At 44.1% G+C, this 21,614-nt stretch overlaps 1 protein-coding gene across 1 annotated transcript; it reads left to right on the top strand.

Annotated features, from left to right (window-relative positions):
* Nucleotides 1-181: 181 nt before the first annotated feature.
* On the top strand, nt 182-21,365 carry LOC128340340 (visinin-like protein 1). Its single transcript, XM_053285330.1, has 3 exons — nt 182-229; nt 19,682-19,897; nt 20,327-21,365. Exons 1-3 carry the CDS (start codon nt 197-199, stop codon nt 20,522-20,524), a joined length of 447 nt encoding a protein of 148 aa, XP_053141305.1. The 5' UTR covers nt 182-196; the 3' UTR covers nt 20,525-21,365.
* The last annotated feature ends 249 nt before the right edge of the window (nt 21,366-21,614 follow it).

The following is a 21,614-nucleotide window of genomic DNA, read 5'->3' as shown; positions in this document are numbered from 1 at the left end:
GCCAGACCCTCCGAATTACGAATTTTGGCGTTTGCTTTGAATTGCTCCGGTCCGGTGTCGGCTAGAAAAGGCAGGTGATATTACGGTGCTATATACGTGAAGAGGTTGCGTGAGATTCGTCTCCCAGCGCTTTTCTCCTAAGGTGGAATCCCATATTAAAAGCTTGTCTTGCAATCATGTAACGTAGTAGAGTTACATGAGTTACAATCCTGCGTATGCTGAATCGGAAGTAAGTGCCAATGAATGCTAAATATGTGTAGGATTTCTACCGTGCAACCCCATCCTACACATTAAAGTGTAAGCTTCACTAAGCTTTTTAGTAGTACAATTGTAGCCTTAGCCACCTAATGGCACAGTGGGGAAGTAACCTATCTAGGGAGCAAGAGGTTGCCAGTTCAAATCCCCGCTAGTATCTAACTTGACAAAGAGGCACCTTTTACTGTGGTGATTCTCTTTATTTAGCAGGGGGAGAATAACTGGCCCTATCCAGCCCCAGGCACAGTACTTCCAGTGACTGTTGCTGGTGTCTGTCTGATGTTTCTTCTTAGATTGTGAGCCCTTTGGGGACAGGGATCCATTTTATTTTTCTTATTTATTTGTTGTTTCTTTGTGTAAACCACCCTGAGCCATTTTTGGAAGGGCGGTATAGATATCGAATGAATAAATACATAAATAATAAAATAATAAAATAGGAAACTCCTATATCGGGCAGCAACGATATAGGAAGATGCTGAAAGGCAACTCATACTGCACGGGAGATGGCAATGGTAAAGCCTCCTGTACTTTACCAAAGACAACCACAGGGCTCTGTGGATGGCTTTAAAAGGGTTTGGATAACTTCATTGAGGAGAGGTCTATCAACGGCTACTATTCGGATGGCTATAAGCCACCTCCAGCCTCAAAGGCAGGATGCCTCTGAGTACCAGTTGCAGGCGAGTAACAGCAGGAGAGAGGGCATGCCCCCAACTCCTGCCTGTGGCTTCCAGCGGCATCTGGTGGCCCACTGTGTGAAACAAGATGCTGGACTAGATGGGTCTTGGGCCTGATCCAGCAGGGCTGTTCTTATGGGTGCCAGGAGTCGACACCGACTCCACGGCACAACTTTAGTTTATTGTAGCCTTGGCCTGTCATTGCCCCCCCCCCCGCCCCCCCCAGGAATGTTCATGTTATTCCCTAGACATATTTGAGCTTTGCCTGCAGAACTCGTTTTAGTAGCAGTTTGAAATCCAATGTGATGGTTCTTTCTTTATCCATCTCAAAAAGGGTATCATAGAGCTGGATTAGGCCCAGAAAACATCAAACATGGTCCCAGAGCATGATTTAAGAATGCATGATACAGCCAACCTGCTGAAGCTAAACAGGTCTTGGTGTGGTCAGTGTCTGGATGGGGAGACCCATGTATTAGGGATGTGCACAAACCAATTTGGAGGCTTTTTTACAGGCCTCCGAACCGATTCGAACACCAGGGGGTCAAGGTTCAAGGCCAGGGGGGTGCCACATGACGGGCGAGGGAGGGTGCACTTCCCCCTCCTCCCGCTCCCCCCCCCCGCCAGTGCTTGTTGCCCATAAAAGCCTTCAGGGTGGCAGTGTACCTTCCTGCCGCCCCTTCCCCCTCTTCGCGCATGACGTGCACAAGTGCAACCAGTACTTCTGACTGAAGAGGGGGAAGGGGAGGCAGGGAGGTACACTTCCGCCCTGAAGGCTTTTACGGGCAACGAGCGCCAGCAGAGGGAGGGGTAAGTGCACCCTCCCCCGCCCTTAAAGTGGCACCCCTTCAAGCTATCCCCACCCGCTTCTGTGCACATCCCTACGATGTATGCCAACGTTGAGGATGGGACGATAGCTCAGTGGCATAGCATTTGCTTTGCATGCAGGAGGCCCCATATTCAGTCCCTGGAATCTCCAGGTAGGGCTGGAAAAGAATCGTGCCTGAAACCTTGGAGAGCTGCTGCCAGTCAGTAGACAATACTGAGCTAGATGGACCAAGGCCTGGCTCCAGATAAGGCACCTTCCTATGTTCCTAAGCAAGGCTTTAAAGTGTCTTCCTTAGAAGGAAAGGCTGAAGTGTTTGGGAATATTTAACTCTGAAAAAAGATTACTGGAGTGTGGGGGAGTGAAACATAGATCGCTGCCTTATACCTAGTCAGACCCTTGGTCCATCTAGCTCAGTATTGTCTACCCAAACTGTCAGCAGCTGTCCAGGGTTTCAGACAGAAGTCTTTCCCCACCCTACCTGGAGATGTCGGGGATCGAACCTGGGACCTACTGAGTAACAGACTGAGACTCAATACGATAGAGGCTTATAAAATGATGGGTAGTATCGGGAAAATGGATAGAGAATGTTTTCTTCTCTTTGTCTCCTAATTCTAGAACTTGGTCACCAAATGAATTTGATTGGCAGTAGCTTCAGGAAAGGCCAAGAGAAAGTACCTCTAAAGCCAAGACATTTAATTTATGGCATTATTTGCCATGACATGTGATGGTCAGGGCTTAGATAGCTTTTAAAATGGGTCTGACAACTTTATGGAGGCTAGGTCTACCAAGAGGTATTAGCCATGAGAACGAAATGGAATGCCTCTTGAAATGGTATTCCTCTGAATGCCAACTGCCAGTTCTCACATTTTTGTATAGCATCTTAAACTGACATTGTGCTGAACCACCAGAAATGAAGTGGAATTTATTTCCTGCTATTGCATATGCAGTTTTGTTTTCTCTTATGATGTTGATACTTGTTTTCTCAGCTGAGAGTGTGTGCAGGGCAGGCAGAGGGTGGACCTAGATCCACTGGTGGATCCCTGCCAATGTCAGTGCTGCTTGTTGCTGGGGTTCTTACAAAAAGTCTATGGTAGATGGACTTCATTCTGATTCAGAAAGGCACTTCCATTCTTAAGCAAAACTTCAAACCCAGGTTCACTACACACATTGTTATGTATTGACTTAAGAGATCCTGCATATACACACTTGATTTGTAAACTTGTCAGTGGGCCATGAGTGTTAGGTTAAAAAGTATTTTAAATCTTTAGTCAGATTCATGTTTTTCTATTTTAGCTTAATATTTTAATTGTGAATTTTTATAGTGTTAATTTTTCTGTGAACCGCCTTGGGATTGTTTTAATGAATGGCAGTATATAAATTTAACTAACAAACAAACAAACAAACAAACAAATAATAAGTAAGTAAATGAAGTGGGGTGGAGGGAGACAAAAAAGTTAGATTTGAAGCCAGTCTTTCCCCATGTACAGTAACTCATATTTTTTGCACACATAATGCTATATACATCAAAGACCATTAGATGGCACTGTTTTCTCTTTTTTGTTTAGAAGTACAGTATTAATTGTGGTCATTTCCTCTTATCCCTCATTGGACCAAATTTTAAATTTGCTAGATTGTTTCATGAATGTTTCTTTATGGCAAAACTTGGCATTACTCTTCCAACCAAAAGATATTCCACTGATTTTATTTATGCTTAGTTGAAAGTTTGTTGTTGTACTCTTAGGGCGATTCCAAATTGCAATGAAATATACATTGTCTGTTCACATTAATATATAGTTTATGCACAGAACAGACTCATGTTTGCAAATATACTCATTCTATTCAAGAATACATGTCAGAGGGCTGGAATGTGCTGCTGGCTCATAACTTCCCACTAAGTGCATGGTGGCAAAAATGCATGAGTGAGAGACAACTGATTTGCCTGACTCTTGGTCTTCCTCTAAGGACAGTATTGTCTCAGATCAATTGTGAACAGGAACTTTGATGCAAAATAGGATCCCAGGCTGGGTAGATTTCGACTGTCACCTTTCTTTTTAGGAGGGGTGGTGGTGGAACAGAAGGGCTCAGGTGATACCTTTCATTTATAATGCACACGAAGTATCTCCTTCTCTCGCTTGAGCCTTCTTGCCCACTGCCTTAATCACTGGAGTCCTTGCTCCGGGTCTTGTTACCTTTGGAAATCTGGTTGGTGGGGATCTTGGTGGCAGCACCTAGGTTTGGAAACTTTCTCCCTCATGACTTGTCTGCCCCTCTTGCTTCCTTGTTTCAAATGGGTATTACAGCTTATTTCTTACACTTGGCACTTTATTGAATAAGTGGTAACCTCTTGCTTTTATTAGCCTTTCTATGGTTTTAATGAAGTGCTCCATATTTTAACCTTACGTTATTTCTGCTTTGTCTCTGCTTTTTCTGGTGTTTATTATTATTAGCTGCTTTTGATTGCCACTTTAATAGGACAGAAATTGGGATATGAATATTTCAAATAAATAAATAAATAGTGTTGGTCAGGTAAGGAAGCATGTTACTATTTGATGATTATATTATATTCTGTATATCTCAAACCTTGCTGGATGCAAAAGTTATCCTTTGGACACCTATAGACCTTAACTATATTGCTTTTGGAGTGATGTATTTATAATATGATAATACTTAGCATTTGCATAGTGTGCTTTCTGGTGCTCAAAGCGCTTAATTTGTGTTATCTTGTTGTAATCCTTACAACAAGCCTATATGGTGAGTATTATTATCCCCATAATCCATACTGGGGGCTGATGCTGAGAAGAGAATGCCATACCTAAGGCAGCCTAGTGAGTTCATGGCAGAGCTGAGATTCGAACTGGGGACTTGCTGATTTATCATAGTTTGGTCTCTTACCTGTTAAGTTACACCCTCTTTCAAATGAACTATAACACACTTGTGCGCTTTTGGAACTAGTAATTAAAAACCACTACTACTACCGATAAAGAGCCAGTCTTGGGGTAGCAAGCATGAATTGTCCCCTTTGCTAAACTGGGTTTGCCTTGGCTTGCATTTGAATGGGTGACTACATGTGAGCACCATTGTCTGCTGTAGGATATCCCCTAGTGCAGACCTGCTCAGTTTAGCCCCCCCCCAGCTGTTTTTGTACTACAACTCCTATATTATGGGACTTGTAGGCCAACATCTGCAGGAGGGCCAAAGTTGAGCAGCCCTGCCCTAGGGGATGGGGCTGTAGCTCAGTGACAGAGCATCTACTTGGATGCAGGACCCAGGTTCGACGCCTGGCATCTCCAGGTAGGGCAGGGAAAGTCTACTGCCTGAAACCTTGGAGAGCCACTGCCAGTCAGTGTGGGCAATGCTAAGCTAGATGGACCAAGGGTCTGACTCGGTATAAGGCACCTTCCTATGTTCCTAACAAGCTCTATAATCTGGAAATTATTCGTTCAAGACTTTGTTCAGCCGTGCATTCACTGAAATGACCCATGGCAAACTGCTGCCTTTAAGTCACTCTCTACTTTAAGTCACTCTCTACTGGGGGGCGGGGTGCAGGGTGGATTTTCAGAAATCTCCCACACCCTTGGGAATATATTTCCAGAAGGCACAGGCTGCAGAGGGAAGGAAGGAATAGCTGGACATCACCACACATCTCAGAAGATGCTGTTGTGTGCAGCATTTGTCTGGATGTTGGCCACTGATCCTACCATGTCAGGTTGTACTAAAGGATTATTGAGAGATGGGAACATAGGAAGGTGCCTTTTACCGAGTCGGACCCTTGGTCCGTCTACCTCCATATTGTTGTCACTGACCAGCAGCGGCTCTCCAAGGGTTTCAGGCCGGAGTCTTCCCCAGCCCTACCTGGTGATGCTAGGGAGTGAACCTGGGGCCTTCTCTATGCAACCACTGAGCCTATGGCCTCATCCCCAAAGATATGTATGCATGTAAAACACCTTGTCGATTTTAAAACTGTGCTTAGTACCTGTTTTGACACATGCCTTAATTCCTTGTTCATTTGATGATACCTCGGACTTTGGAACAAGCTAACAGTTCTCAAGATGTAAAAAATTCTTGAAAGGTGAACAGCTTGCCAGACCTACCACCCAAACATCCTGTGACAAATAGCACCTTCATACAGCTAGCTGTTAACCGCCCCCCCACCCCACCCTTTGCATTTGTCGGCAAAACTGTGACATAAAATAATTTGTATTTGGATGGCAGGGATCCTTAGTACAGGGATGGGATTAGGTAACTTTTAAGTCTCTTCCAATCCCATCAGTTCTAAGATTCGGCAAACAGATTAGAAACATGCCAAATTCTATCTGACATTTTTAGGTTGGAATGGAGATGAATAAGCACAAGTAAGTCAATTTCTTCTCATCCTAGGAGCAGGAAGTGCTGAGACATTTAGCAGTGGGATATGGCAAAGAAGAAAGAGATGACAGCAAATTAGGCAACTAGTGAATAAACTGTCATAAGAGAGTGGAGAGGGGTGAAGTGAGGAAAATCGCAAGGGGGAGAGTGGATCATCAAAGGCAAAAGGTGAGAGGAAGAGGAAAGGGCAAGAAAGGAAAACTACTGCATTGGGGCTGGGAACTGGGATTCAGAAACAAATGAAAGCCACAAATGAAAACTGGGTGAAACCTGTTGAATGTATTGCCAGTTGCATACTGCATTGTGCAGCTTAAGTTTTGTATGAGAGAGGCAACACATTTGAATTACTAAAAAGAAATCATATCAAAAAAGATATTTTATTCCAGAAACAAAAATTCAGATATTAAGAGCTAGTAGCTCCATTTCTCTCTTTCATCTGTTTCAAAAATATCAATGGGGATTACTAAAAGAATATTTAGGTGGTTTGATAGTACTGCCTGTTGGTTGTTCTTGTTCATAATCAGATTTATAATACTGATTATAACAATCAGTATTATAATCAAAGCCACAGACTCCTGTTGAACTGAGAAGGGATGTTCCTAACAAGGATCTTTGGATTTTACTTTTTGAGAAACGTCTTTTATTGATGTATGTAGAGTTTTTATTCTTTGAAAAGTACTACTACAGTTTCATCACCAGAGACCTCAGATATATTTTTGTTGGTCTTTACAGCGAGTGCTCTTGTGCTGCCTGAATATTTGGGACAATGGGAGTGACTAGTCTGTGGCAGATCCTGGAACCTGTAAAACAACACGTCCCCCTCAGCAGTCTTAGAGGAAAGAGGCTAGCTGTTGACTTGAGTCTCTGGGTATGTGAAGCACAGACAGTCAAAAAGATGGTTGGAGTAGTACAAAACCTCATCTTAGGTGGGTACAGTGGTATGATTCTTTGCAAGACGAGTTGCTTATCTGTTGGCGTTTTCCAAAAGAAAAAGTGTAGTCCAGGGCTTCACAACTTGGGGTACTCCAGATGTTGATGAACTACAACTCCCAGCATCCCTAGCAACAATAAATTGTAGTTAGGAGTGCTGAGAGTTGTAGTTCAGCGATATCTGGAGGTCCCCAGGTTGGGAACCACTGGTGTAGTCTAAATATATTTCTACACCATGGAAAGGGGCTAAGGTCGGAGTTTGCTCCCTTCTGACTTCCACCAAGAGTTCTTGACTGAAAACTCAAGAATACTCTGAGGCAAGGATTCTACATTGATGATTTGGCAATACTCTCCAGAAGTTATGTGGACTTGTGGGTGCTCTGTAAATGCAACTTTGGATCACAGCAGTGGAGGAAGAAATGCAAAAGGACTAATTGCATTTTAGAATTTGTGAGAGCCATACCGTATCAGTCAAAATATATCCTCCTTTTAAAATTTGATTTAAAAAAAAAAACACCCAGAAGATGGTATGAGAAAGGCAAAGCAGGCATAAATTACTTAATGGTTTTAAAATAAAGAACATTTTCACTGTGAACATGGGAATAAATGAATGAATTCTTCATTGGTATCTGAATTAGTATGTTTCTCAATCAAATTATCTTTTTGTGTGCTTATGAGCCACAACCTCTCCAGCCATCAGACATGAGGAGTATAGTCAAATGTGGATCATTCCTGAAGTCTCACCCCAGTTAGCCTTTAGTCTGGCTTTTTACGCACACAGCCATGTGTCCCCCCTACATTTGGATGTTGGGGAGAGGCAGGGGAGCTGGCTGTGCAGGCTGTCCTTCTTGACAGAAGAACAGCACACAGAAGGAGAGCCCACACAGCCAATCGGGACAGAGTGAGGGAGGAGCTTCCTCCCTTGACTCCGTGGGGCCCAAACTGTAGTGCCAGCATTCTGATATAATGCTGGCCCTGCAGAAATGGAGTTTGTGGTGGCGAAACTCCACTCTGACCGAAGGTTCAGAGAGGAGTTTGGTGAGGGAAATTGCAAGTCACTTTAACCCGCAAACTCAACTTCCCCAAGTTGGACATTCAGGTTAGGAAACTGGAGGTGAAGCAACCTCCAGTTTCCTGTTATGTCTGAACTGGGCCGTAGTGATTGCTTCATGTACTTGGATATGTTTGACATGCACAGATAAAATGACCAGTGCAGGAATTAGATGAGCTAGTGTAGCAACTTTTATTGTTATATGAATGTGCTACAGACTAGCTTATAAAAATCTTTAATTTTTTTCCTGTGCCTTCACAAGTATTTGGCCAACATTAACATGTGGCACTTGTCTGCCACTCGCTTCCACAAAAGTAATTTTGTTTTGTTGTTGTTACAGGAATCTTTATTTCAGAGTCTCTTCTTTAACACTAATGGGGGTCCATCTGGTATTTATCATGGAGGGAGATCCCCCAAAGCTGAAAGCAAACACAGTGCATAAGAGGACAGAGATTCGCTTTGGACTATCCAAGAAATCTGGAGCAAGAAGAACTGTGGGAAGAGAGAGAGAGAGGCAGGGGAGAGCGAGCGAGCGGCGGGGAGAGCGAGCGAGCGGCGGAGGAGCGAGTAAGCGGCGGGGGAGCGAGTGGGTGGGCAGCACGGGGAGAGCGAGCGTGTGGCGGGAGGAGAGCGAGCGAGCGGCGAGGGGAGAGTGAACGAGTGAGTGGCGGGGGGCAGAGCGAGTGAACGAGTGAGTGGCGGGGGAGAGCGAGTGAGCGAGCAGGGGGGAGAGCGAGCGAGCAAGAGCGCTGCAGGGGGATGCCACAGGCTCAGTGCACTTGTTGCTGCTGCTGTTGTTGTTATTACATTTATATCCCGCTCTTCCTCCAAGGAGCCCAGAGCGGTGTACTACATACTTGCGTTTCTCTTTCACAACAATCCTGTGAAGTAGGTTAGGCTGAGAGAGAAATGACTGGCCCAGAGTCACCCAGCTAGTTTCATGGCTGAATGGGGATTTGAACTTGGGTCTCCCCGGTCCTAGTCCAGCACTCTAACCACTATGCCACGCTGGCACTCGAGGTCTTAAGCATTTTGAAAGGTTCTCCAGGCTTAAGGAGTGAATGGTCTTGAAGCACCGGAGATATCCATTGTTGAAGCAAAGTACATGGGAGCCAAATTAGTGCCTGCTTGGGAGACCAATTCTAGGAGTCTCAGGTCAGCTTCCCTGAGTTTTCCAGGGAGAAGTAGGATATCAGCAAGTCACTGAACTTTCTCTGGACTGTTTCCCAAGGGCTGACATGCTGCCAGACAGGAAGGTTCTAAAATACTTTATTACTGTTTGCCCTTGAGCAGTAATTATTTCTGAACACAGAGCCACTCCACAGTTCAGATAGCAAATGCAATTGCTGAGGATATGCCAGTGCTTCCTTCAGAAAACCATAAAGTATGGAGAACTTCTCTGGACCTTTATATGCATGAATACAGATCAGCAACGCCTAGATAGAATCCGGGTGCCCAGGTACATGTCCCTAGATGTTTAGAAAGCAGCATGATATCTGCCACATGAGACATGGCATTGCCCTCAAATGCAGTCTTACCTGGTAGTTTAATACTTAGAGTAAGCATAGCATCTCACCTCATCTACGACCTTTCTAGCTTGCTTAGAAATACACTTAATCACTTAAGAGAATCCTCTCAGTTGATAGCAGGATGCAAAGGAAGTCTACATAATGTTTTTATTAATTGTAGATGAGTGTGAATTGAAAATCCAAAATTTGGATCTGAGATTTAAAAGAGAAAATTGGAACAACTTCTATTTCCCTATATTATTAGAGAAAAGACTTGAGTTGATTATACCTGAAACCATTGCTGTAAGGAGTTGTTTTCCATTGTGACTGTACTCATCTTACTATTTTTATTTATTTATTTATTTTTGCATTTATATACCGCCTTTCGTTAAAAAGATAACCCCAAGGCGGTTTACAAAAGTTAAAAACATACAATAAAAAGACAATAAAAACATCATGTTAAAAGTATAAAAACATATAAAAACAATACAACAAATAAAAACACAGAGAAGCCGCAGTAGAAAACGATCATGTAAAAGCCTGGGTAAAAAGCCAAGTCTTTACAAGCTTTCTAAAAGCCGTGATGGAGTCTGAGGAATGAATGGCCACTGGGAGAGCATTCCAGAGTCTAGGAGCAGCAACAGGGAAGGCCCTGTCCCGAGTGCACGACAGCCGGGTCTCCCTCATTGTTGGCACCCGGAGCAGGGCCCCCTCAGATGTCCTTGTCAAGCGGGCAGCAACCCTTGGGAGCAGGCGGTCCCTCAAATACTATCAGAGACTGCATTAGACATTTTCCTGTCCACTATGCCGGATGGCCTTCTAACTCGGCCACCTTAATGTCAGTGCAGATGGGCAGGATTAAGTGGCCGTCAGTTAACTGTCTTGAGAGCCATTTTTTAAATCTGCATCCAGACCTCTGCTCAGACAAACATGGCAGACAGATCCCCATGGGCATTGATGATCTGTTGTTACCTGCCGCTTAAGTGGCTGCTTATACCCTCTTCATGGTAAGAACAGAGAAGCCGATAGGCTGGCCTGTGTTCTGCTGCCTCTTTCAAAGCACAGAAAGTGGCCTAGAAGAGGAATTAGAGAATGTTCTGGGTCATCCACAAGACTGTCACATTCATTCCTGACAGGGGCCCTGTAAACAGCTGTACGAAGGCCAGAAATTCAGACAGAGACAACACTTCCTCTCCCGGAGATGCTGCAATGAAAAAACACTAGCTATGTTAAATTTTTGTCCCGCATACAGTTCTTAAATGCACAGAGGCTGAATTTGGGGAGAAAAGGTGGCAACTCTACCTGACAGCCTTCTTGGTGTTTCACTAGATTTAAAGATTCTACTTTCAGCTCTCAGTTAGAGTTGCAAAGAAACCCTTCAAATGTGAAACAAGTGTTACCAGAAATATCTCAGATCTATTTAAGACACAGCCTGGAGTGGACTCTGAGGTGTTAAGTACCTGATTTTATTCCAACAGTACTCCTTCTGGTGCTGTCACCACACATGTCAAATGTGAGCTCTGTGCTGGCTTTTCATTCTCAGCCTGCCTTATGGTGGAATCTAATACCAACGTGGGGTGACACACAGCTTTTCCTCCCTGTATTACAATTGGAGGTGCACTTTGTTCTTAACAGCTGTGAATACATAATAGTAAGCATGACTCTCCTGGCCCTTAGAAGAGCTCAGCTCCTCTGAGTCAAAGAAGGCAGTTTTTGAGCTGTAACAGAGAGGTGGAGGGCAGCTGCCTCTGAAGGCAAGTAATTTTGCTGAGTTCATGCATCAAGAAATTGATGATTCAGTCACATCTGATGCAGAGTCATAGTGGAAATGGTGTCTCGCAGCAATTGCTGACTTATATGCTACACAATGCCCCGGCTGATGGAAGGAGAGGATGTGCACACTGGCCCTGTGCTGCTAGAAAGCCCTGTAATGCTGCAAGTGAGCATGGAGAGGCTCCATGGCTCCTAACATCAGACCTGCAGTGCCAAATTTCCCATTGAAATCACAAATTGAAAGGGTAACACGTAAAATATCCACACATGAGGGGGGGAAACCGTGTAAAATCTAGATTCAGACTTCACAGTTATCGCAGTGTCAGATGCAGAGGTAACCAGCAACTCCTCTTGTGTGGCTAGACTGGATCAGTTTCAGTTTGTGACTCCTGAGGATGAGGACAAGCTGCTTGGAACGGTGCGTCCTACCACCTGTCTGCTTGATCCTTGCCCAACGTGGCTTATACTATCTGGCAAGGGGGTTGTTGTGGAAAGCCTGGTGGCAATTATAAATACCTCTCTGAGAGAGGGCAGGATGCCTCCTTATTTAAAGAAGGCAATCATTAGACCTATTCTTAAGAAGCTTGCCTTGGACCCCTCGGAGTTTAGTAGCTATAGGCCTATCTCCAACCTCCCATGGTTGGGCAAGGTGATTGAGAGGGTGGTGGGCTCCCAGCAGTCTTGGAGGAAACTGACTATCTAGACCCATTTCAAACTGGTTTTCGGCTGGGCTATGGGGTGGAGACTGCCTTGGTCGGCCTGATGGATTATCTCCAGTTGGGACTTGACAGAGAAAGTGTGACTCTGTTAATCCTTTTGGATCTCTCAGCGGCTTTCAATAATATCGACCATAGTATCCTTCTGGAACGTCTGAGGGAGTTGGGGGTGGGAGGCACTGCTTTGCGTGGTTCCGCTCCTACCTTTCTGGCAGATTCCAGATGGTGTCGCTTGGAGACTGTTGCTCTTCAAAATCTGAGCTTTTATATGGGGCCCCTCAGGGCTCCATACTGTCTCCAATGCGTTTTAATATCTACATGAAATCGTTGGGAAAGATCATCTGGAGATTTGGTGCTGAGTGTTATCAGTATGCTGATGACACCCAAATCTATTTTTCCATGTCAACATCATCAGGAGAAGGCATATCCTCCCTGAATGCCTGCTTGGAAGCAGTAATGGGCTGGATGAGGGATAACAAACTGAGACTGAATCCAGACAAGACGGAGGTACTTATTGTGTGGGGTCGTCACTCGGGAAGCAATAGTGATCTTCCTGTTCTAGATGGGGTCACACTTCCTCAGAAGGAACAGGTACGCAGTTTGGGAGTGCTTCTGGAGCCACACCTTTCCCTGGTTTCCCAGGTTGAGGCAGTGGCCAGAAGCGCTTTCTATCAGCTTCTGTTGATACGCCAGCTGCGTCCGTTTCTTGAGGTTCATTATCTCAAAACAGTAGTACACTTGTTGGTAACTTCCAGACTTGATTACTGCAGTGCGCTCTATGTGGGGCTGCCTTTGTACGTAGTCCCGAAACTGCAGTTAGTACAAAATGCGGCAGCCAGGTTGGTCTCCGGGTCATCTCAAAGAGACCATATTACTCCTATATTACAGGAGTTGCACTGGCTGCCAATAAGTTTCCGGGCAAAATACAAGGTGCTGGTTATAACCTATAAAGCCCTAAACAGCTTAGGCCCACAGTACTTAAGAGAGTATCTTCTTCTGCATGATCCCCATCATCCACTGCGTACATCAGGGGAGGCTTGTCTGTGGCTACCTTCATGTCATCTGGTGGCCACCCAGGGACGGGCCTTCTCTGTTGTCGCCCTGAGACTTTGGAACGTGCTTCCCATGGGAATAAGAGTCTCCCCATCTCTAGCAGCTTTTTAAAAGTGTCTAAAGACTTCTCTTTTTACCCAGGCCTTTTAGCTTTTTAACTTTGTAACTTTTAAATTTGGGATTATTTATTGATTCTATTAAACTGGTTTTAATATTCAATTGATTTTAATGTTTTGTTTTTATTTGTTGTGAACTGCCCTGAGACCTTCGGTTGGGGCAGTATAAAAATGTGCTAAATAAATAAATTATAATAAATAAAATGAACTGGTCTCTCTAGTCAGCTAGGTCATGAGGCAGACTCAGATTAGTCATCCTCTGAGAGGACTCTGAGAAACAGACTGGCATTTAATCTTTAACTTTCCAAAAACCCAGAAAAGCAAAAGAAAAGATTCTGGTAACCCAGAACCTTCTGGTAACCCAGAACCTTCTGGTAGTATAATTTCGCTGCCACCAAGCACTCAAAAACTTGTGGGGTTCTGACCCATTGACTAAAGTGCTTTAGTCCAGGGTCCCTCTGTAAATGGGTATTGAGCAAATATAAGAAAATCTGCACCTCCTTGCTAACGGGCAAGGCTAAAGGAAAACCTTTCCTCCCGTGCCTTTTTGCCTGCACATGGAGTTAATTATTAATTGGCCAAGCTCACCTTCAGACATGTTCTGCACCGGAGAAATCCCCCTTATAGCCCACACTGCCCTCGCTGGGTTAACCAACCCTCTAAGGCTTGTTAAAAAGAACAGAGGGAAAAAACCTGTATTCATTTACTACAGACTGTTTCTGTCTGAGGCTTTTAACTTTTCAGAAACACTTAAAAATACTTAGTTGGTTACAAGAATGCTTCAAAAGTGCCCCAGTTGTTCTGGTGTGGCTCACGTTAAAATCTTAGTTACTCAGTTGCAAAGAACAGATATTAAGAAATGCAAAGCTCCACACAGAAAGCAAAATAAAATCCCTAACGCAAAGTCTGACTAAACAAACTTTTCCCTAGACTAAATTCCCGAAACCAAAGCCCTGGCTTCTTCCTTGAACTCACCAAACTCCTGATGAGAATCAAGAACATGCAGATCTCTCACCCTAAGAAATTATCCTTCAGCTCCACCATGAGGCATCCAACCTCCTGCTAGCTCATACTCTCTGTCCAGACTTACTTTCTTCTTCCCAGAATTCCCCTTGCAGCTCTCATGTCCCACCCACCTGGTCAACCAATTAGTTGAGCCCTGGAGTTCACCAGCCTGTCAATTAATAGCAATAGCACTTACATTTATATACCGCTTTATAGCCGGAGCTCTCTAAGCGGTTTACAATGATTTAGCATATTGCCCCCAACATTCTGGGTACTCATTTTACCGACCTCGCAAGGATGGAAGGCTGAGTCAACCTTGAGCCCCTGGTCAGGATCGAACTTGTAACCTTCTGGTTACAGGGCGGCAGTTTTTTTACCACTGCACCACCAGGGGCAAAGGTTCACTTGTTAACTCTGTAGAGGGTGGGGAGACTGGTCACTACACAAAAACAAAAACAGACAGCAAGATAAAATGGTGGATAGTGTCAGCAATCTGGCCACCCGGAAGGGAAGTCCAGGAAGATAGTCCACAATACAAACTGAGCTGCAGAAACGAAACACGGCTCGGAATAGTTCTCTATATCAGGCTTGGGCTGAATGCTGTTGACACGAGGGTTGACAAATGTTGTCTTCCAGCAGCTAACAGAAAGCTGTTGACGTGCTTTATAGTCCAAGCTGATAACTCTCAGCTGGCAGGGATTCAAGGCTTATCAGCCCTCTGCAAGAGGCGTTTACTCCTCCTGATAGTTTCCAGCTGTGGTCTTCACCTTGTGACATGCCTTTGTTGTTGAGTCAGTGGGGGTTGCCCGCACAACTCATCTTCTAGTCTGTCCGTCGCTGTCTCTGCTGCCTCAGACTGCTGTGCCTGCTCTGAAACATCCGCTGGAACTGACAGCCGGGCCCTGACCCTCAGGCACCCCTGCATCGGCTGAAAGGCTGCCAGCTTCCCCTTCCTCCTCGCTATCTGAGATTGAGGGCGTGACAGATAGTATCAAACAAGACTAAAGCTGATTAAAATTGGAAACCAAATTAATACCAATATTAAAATTCCCCTTGAAAAAAGAGATGTGAGAAAATGGGCTGTGGTTTTATGTGCTGATTCTGCGTATGCATGCCCCATTCCGTTATCTTGAACTCTCAGTAGCACTGCTGCCATCCCCAGGCTGGGAAGAACCACTGGCCACAGGGCATCAGTTTGGGGTCTCCTAGCCTCTTCTTGGCGATCCCTTCTGTCATGGCAGAGAGGAAGCCAGGCTAGATCCACCCCATGGTAGGTTTATTCATGAGCAAGTAGCTGGAACACCAGTTGAGCATGTGGGAGGCACAAACTCCATTCAAAACAACGCACTCAGCACTAGATATTTCAAGAGGCTATTTTATTAAACTACAGGAACGATGAACTGAGGGTAAAGGAAATCAGGTAGGCATTTAGAAATAAAAATGGAAACATTCTTCTAACTCCTATCACTTAGTCTAAGAGTATAGTTGAAGGACAGACAGACAGACAGATTAAATAAAAGCATCCCTGCCAAAATGGTATAGCTGACAATAACAGGAAAAAAATTTAAGCTACACTCCTCCCCATGAGGTCAGATGTTGTCAGTTTCAGGAGAGAAGTTCATTTCCCCTGTTTTAGACAGGTATAGACGACTGGAGAGATGTGAGATCCAGCAGGAGATAGACACGTTGAGGGTGTGCCTTGCTCAGTTCAGCTTCATAGAGGGAAACTCTCACAAGGAAGGAGAATTTTCAGATTCTTTTAAAAACTTATCAAGGAAAGCAATTGATGATCTCCTGGGAGGGGCATTCCAGTACAGACATGTCTACTTTCTAATTCAGGATTAACTAGTTCCATTTAGGCCTACATATCAACTAATCCTCTCTGTGCTGTTCTGCAAGTGTAATTTTTGCTATTTTCTCATTACTGCAAAGGAAGGCTGAGAAGCAAGGCTGTGCATGGAGCAAATTAGCAATACCATTTCTGATCTGATTATTTGCATTGTGTTGATGATGCAGAGTATTAGTTCTGATCCGATTACTGTATCTGCATTGTGTTGACAATGCACAGTGGCTGTGATGCATTGAATTTAGCCAGTACATCATTGGTGTGGGGCTGGGTGTTGGAGGGCAGCTTAGTTGACAGACAGCAGTGCGCTTCCTTATATCCAGGGATCCACAAATTTAAGCTTAGCCCACTAGGTAAAGGTAAAGCGTGCCATCAAGTCGATTTTGACTCCTGGCACCCACAGAGCCCTGTGGTTTTCTTTTGGTAGAATACAGAAGGGGTTTACCATTGCCTCCTCCTGTGCAGTATGAGCTGATGCCTTTCAGCATCTTCCTAGATCGCTGCTGCCCAATATAGTACCAGCGGGGATTCAAACTGGCAACCTTCTGCTTGTTAGTCAAGCATTTCCCCATTCCTTTCTGGCACACCAGCAGAGGCCTTAAGAGAGGTTGTTTGCACTGGGATATGGAGATGATAAGGAACATTGGGAGCCCTCTCCTACTGCTCCGAAAGGATCCCTGCTGTTTCTTAACTTCTCAGAAATGGCAGTGGAAATGAGATCTTTGGTGAAGAGATCTGTGTGGCACTGTGTGTCCTGCTTACCAGAGGGCTGGGGCCGCTTGTGAGCTGGCAAGTGGATCTGTAGGTGCCTGCTTATATCTTTGAAATGGAAAGAGGCTGCCTTCTGGTCAGCCACAGCAGGGGTGCTTCAGAATGCCCCTTTGCCCAGCAATCCCCCCACAATGCACCAGGGGAGGAAGCAATGTCATGACATTGCATCCTTTCCCTGGGGCATTACTGCAGAAGAAAATGTCCACGCACCATAGTTACCGTCACGACCATTTTTTTTTTGGTCACTCCCCACAATGGACAAAATGAGACTGGACATTCCAGAGGATAATTAATTTCATTACCTATTTTCCCCTTTTGAGTAGTTGGTATATGGGCATGCATGAAATCCAGTGCTACAGAAGCATTGGTCCTTGGTCTTCGTTTCATACATTGACAATTTCATGGCTGTTAGGACTCGTAGCTAAAGCATGAAACAAAAGAAAAAGATGAAGGCCAATAAGTCATATACTTCCTGGCATAAGCTGACAGCAGCTGGAAATAGCTAATTCACTTTGATTTATGATGTTATACATTCTGCAGGCACTTTACAGAATTAGAGCCGAGATGTCATCTTCAAAGAGACCCAAGGATACAGTCTTCAGACTCAGAAATAGTTTCATTTAAGTTGATTGGGTTATGATGGTGTTAAATGGTTGGGGTACTGAAACCAAGAATTCCAGTAAGGCTGGAGTGCTTAAGGGCTGCTTCCTGGGATGTATTTTATTCTTGGATACAAAATGCTGCGATGGAAGACTTTTTATGTCTAACAGACAGCTCTTGGTATACAGAGGAGTTGCGGGGGCTGGTGCCGCAGGGTAGGTGACTGGAATGTAAGTGGAGGAGAACTCAGCTTGAATTTGACAGGACACAGCATAGGACCCATTTGAAGGTTTATGCAGCAGCAGTGCGTGCAGCAAAAAAAGATTTTGGTCTGCACACATTGTGTCTGCAGGTTTATGTTCAGCAGAGCTATCTCGGGTTGTAAGGAGCTTAATTTCCACTCCCTCTGTCTTAAATCAGTCCTCAGAAACGTTCTTCTGCTGTGACACTTTTAATTGGTTTTTTGCAGACAAAATCTGTATTCGGGCCGACTTGGACTCCACTATTTCTGCAAAATCTATGAAGGGGATGTCCAACAATCCCTCTTGCAGTGTTAGATTGGATCTGTTTCAATCTGTGATTCCTGAGGATGTGGACAAGCTGCTTGGAGCAGTGCGGCCTACCACTTGTACTCTGGACCCTTGCCCGACTTGGCTGCTTTTATCTAGCCTAGTTCATATCATAAATGCATCACTGAGGGAGGGTAGGGTTCCTCCTTGTTTGAAGGAGGCAATGATTAGACCACTTCTTTAAAAGCCTTCTCTGGATCTCTTAGTGATGGATAGTTATAGGCCAGTCTCCACCTTGGTTGGGCAAGGTGATTGAGAAGGGTGGTGGCCGGCCAGCTCCAGGCAGTTCTAGAAGAAACTGATTATCTAGATTCATTTCAAACTGGCTTTAGAGCTGGCTATGGGGTTGAGACAGCCTTGGTCAGCCTGTAGAGCTGATTGTAGAGCTTGTAGAGATTGTAGAGCTTGGTGACAGTTGCTCCTCAAAAAAGGAGCTGTTATATGGAGTCCCTCAGGGCTCCATTCTGTCACCAATGCTTTTTAATATCTACATGAAATCTCTGGATGAGGTCATCAGGAGATTTGGTGCTATGTGTTATCAGTATGCCGATGACACCCAAATCTATTTCTCCTTGTCATCCTCATCATCAGGAAATGGTATTCATTCCCTAAATGCCTGCCTACAGGCGGTAATGGGCTGGATGAGGGATAGCAAACTGAAAATGAATACAAGCAAGACGGAGATGTTCATTGTAGGGGCTCAGAATTTGAGGGATGAGTTAGATCTTCCTGTGCTAGACAGGGTTACACTCCCCCAGAAGCAACAGGTGTGCAGCTTGGGGGCACTCCTGGACACAGGCCTCACTTTAGTATCTCAGGTGGAGGCCATGTCCAGGAGTGCTTTCTACCAGTTTTGGTTGATTCGGCAGCTGTGTCTATTCCTTGAAGAGGTCGACCTCAAAACAGTGATGCATCAGCTGGTAACCTCCAGGCTTGACAATTGCAATTTGCTCTATATGGGGCTGCCTTTGTATGTAGTTTGGAAACTTCAGTTAGTTCAAAATGCAGCTGCCAGACTTGTCTTTGGGGTAACCCAGAGAGACCATATTATACCTGTTTTAAAACAATTGCACTGGCTGCTGATATGTTTCCAGGCAAAATACAAAGTACTGTTTATTACCTTTAAAACCCTGAACGGCTTAGGTCCAGGTTATCTTAGAGAGCGCCTTCTTCAGCATGATCCCCACCACACATTAATGCCATCTTAGGAGGTCTGTCTCCAGTTACCCCCAGTGTATCTGAGACGGGCATTCTCTGTAGCTGTTCCTGGGCTGTGGAATACACTCTTGGCAGAAATCCATAGTTCATTGCTGGCTTTCAGGAGAGCCCTTAAAACCTATCTGTTTGGCCTGGCCTTCCAGGGTTTTTAAACTGTTTTAATAGTTAATGGTTTTATGCTGTTCTTAAATTGTACTGTAATGATTTTTAAACAGGTTTTATGCTGTTTTAAATGGTTCTGTAATCATTGTTTTTAAAAGGATTGATTTATGGGTTTTTTATTATCATGCACCGCCCAGAGCCATTTGGATGGGGTAGCATATTGAATGAATGAATGAATGAATGAATGAATGAATAAATAAATAAATAAATAAATGTATGTTACATCCTTACACTATTTTGCAGTTTTTCCCATATGGAGATGCTTCAAAGTTCGCCCAGCATGCCTTCAGGACCTTTGATAAGAACGGCGATGGCACTATCGACTTCAGAGAGTTCATTTGTGCGCTGTCCATCACCTCAAGGGGCAGTTTCGAACAGAAGCTAAATTGGGCCTTCAATATGTATGACTTAGATGGAGATGGGAAAATCACAAGAGTGGAAATGCTGGAAATTATAGAGGTGAGAATTTACACATATATATTTCATCACACCAAGAAACAGAACTCACCAGATCTGGAAGTGACTTACCCTGTAATACACCAAGAAGGAGGCCTCCCCCTTGAGTCAGCTCCAAAAGCGGGCAATTTGAACTCCCTGCTTTTGGAGCTGGCTCACAGCAAGTCAGTGCAGTATACCACCTAGCACACTGGTTGAGCAAAACTGCTCTATAGCAACTTCTTATGGTAACTATGAAAAGTAAGCCCTTACTGTACTTCCACTGTGTAGCTCTTCACAATGTGCTTACTCTCTAACTGACCATCGTTTAGACTGAAACATCCTTAACTTTGGCTAGATTGTGCTCTTTGGAATACTTTACTCCTAAGGCTAGATTAAGTTCTGCTGAACCTCATGAAATTCATCTTAGCCTCTCTCCCTCTCCCCCTCTAGGCCATTTATAAAATGGTGGGTACTGTGATAATGATGAAAATGAACGAAGATGGCCTCACACCAGAGCAACGAGTAGACAAGATTTTCAGCAAGATGGATAAGAACAAAGACGACCAGATCACACTGGATGAATTCAAAGAAGCTGCAAAGAGTGACCCTTCCATTGTATTACTCCTGCAATGTGACATTCAGAAATGAGCTCATGTAAAAATGCTTTCATGGACTGCACAGAAGTTTAAATGTTCCATTCAGTTTGCAGCTATCTACGTACACACACACAAACACACACACCCCAAACAGAAATTGCTTGGACTACCTATCAATGGACTTGCTTCTTGTGTTTGAAACACTTGTGTGCATGAGAATGTCAATTGCTAAAGAATTTTAAAGTATATATTATAAAAACAAAGCAAAAAAACCTGCCACGATGTGATGTGTGCAATGTCATTTCATAAGCCCTATTCCTCGGAGGCCTGTGCAGTGGTGCCATGCTGCACTGAACTATACTATTTATTGTTCATGTTTTACTGATGCTAGCTATGTGTCTCCTAAACTGGGTAATGTTAGTAACACTGCAATCCCCATGGTAGCGTAACTGTCCATTAGCAAACATGTTACCGCATCCTGCTGTATAGTAATACTGGACAGACAGAGGGAAAGCGCCTCAGTTCATGAGTCTGATCCAGACATGTGCTTGTATTGTCAGTGAATATAAATGTATTTCATTTGCATGACTTTTAGGTTTGCCTTAATTCTTACCTCATTTACATCCTTTTGATCAGAAAAAAAAGAGCTAAGTCAGAGGAATGACGTATAAAACAACACATTTTAAAAAGCTATCCCTGCTAAAGTGTTCCCTTAACTGAAAGTTAACATATTAATATATCTGGTATAAAATATACATAAAATACACATTTAAATAACGTTTTATTGGAAGTTTAAAATGTTTTGGTGGGAGTGTATTGATTTCTGCTTGAAATTTTCATAAGCTTCCAAAGAAGTTGAAATCTATGTCCCGAAATAAATTTATAACATTTGACTTCTCACTTGCTTTATTTTACACAAGTAGCATGTTGCTCTTGGGCTCAAAGGTGGTTAAAGCCATTGTCTACAAGCTGGATCCAAAGAGCTGTTGCTTATGCATTGGAACTTGGAAGACAAGTGCGGGCCTTTGTGGACCCCTTTCTCCTCCCCGCTGCAGCCTAAAAGTGAGTCCGGAGTGTCGGAGGACCATCCGGACCAGCTTCTGGTACAGCATGTGGAGCTGTAGTTATTACTAGCAACCCAG

The sequence above is a fragment of the Hemicordylus capensis genome, chromosome 1, assembly GCF_027244095.1.
Source record: "Hemicordylus capensis ecotype Gifberg chromosome 1, rHemCap1.1.pri, whole genome shotgun sequence".
Lineage (NCBI taxonomy): Eukaryota > Metazoa > Chordata > Lepidosauria > Squamata > Cordylidae > Hemicordylus > Hemicordylus capensis.
The sequence above is the reverse complement of the archived record's forward strand: the minus strand, read 5'-3'. Positions and strand labels throughout refer to the sequence as shown.

Coding starts and splice junctions, on each gene's coding strand:
- LOC128340340 (XM_053285330.1), top strand. CDS start 197: ATGAGTTACAATCCTGCGTATGCTGAATCGGAA. Junction 230..19,681: donor CTGCGTATGCTGAATCGGAA/GTAAGTGCCAAT, acceptor ACTATTTTGCAG/TTTTTCCCATATGGAGATGC. Junction 19,898..20,326: donor AAATGCTGGAAATTATAGAG/GTGAGAATTTAC, acceptor CTCCCCCTCTAG/GCCATTTATAAAATGGTGGG.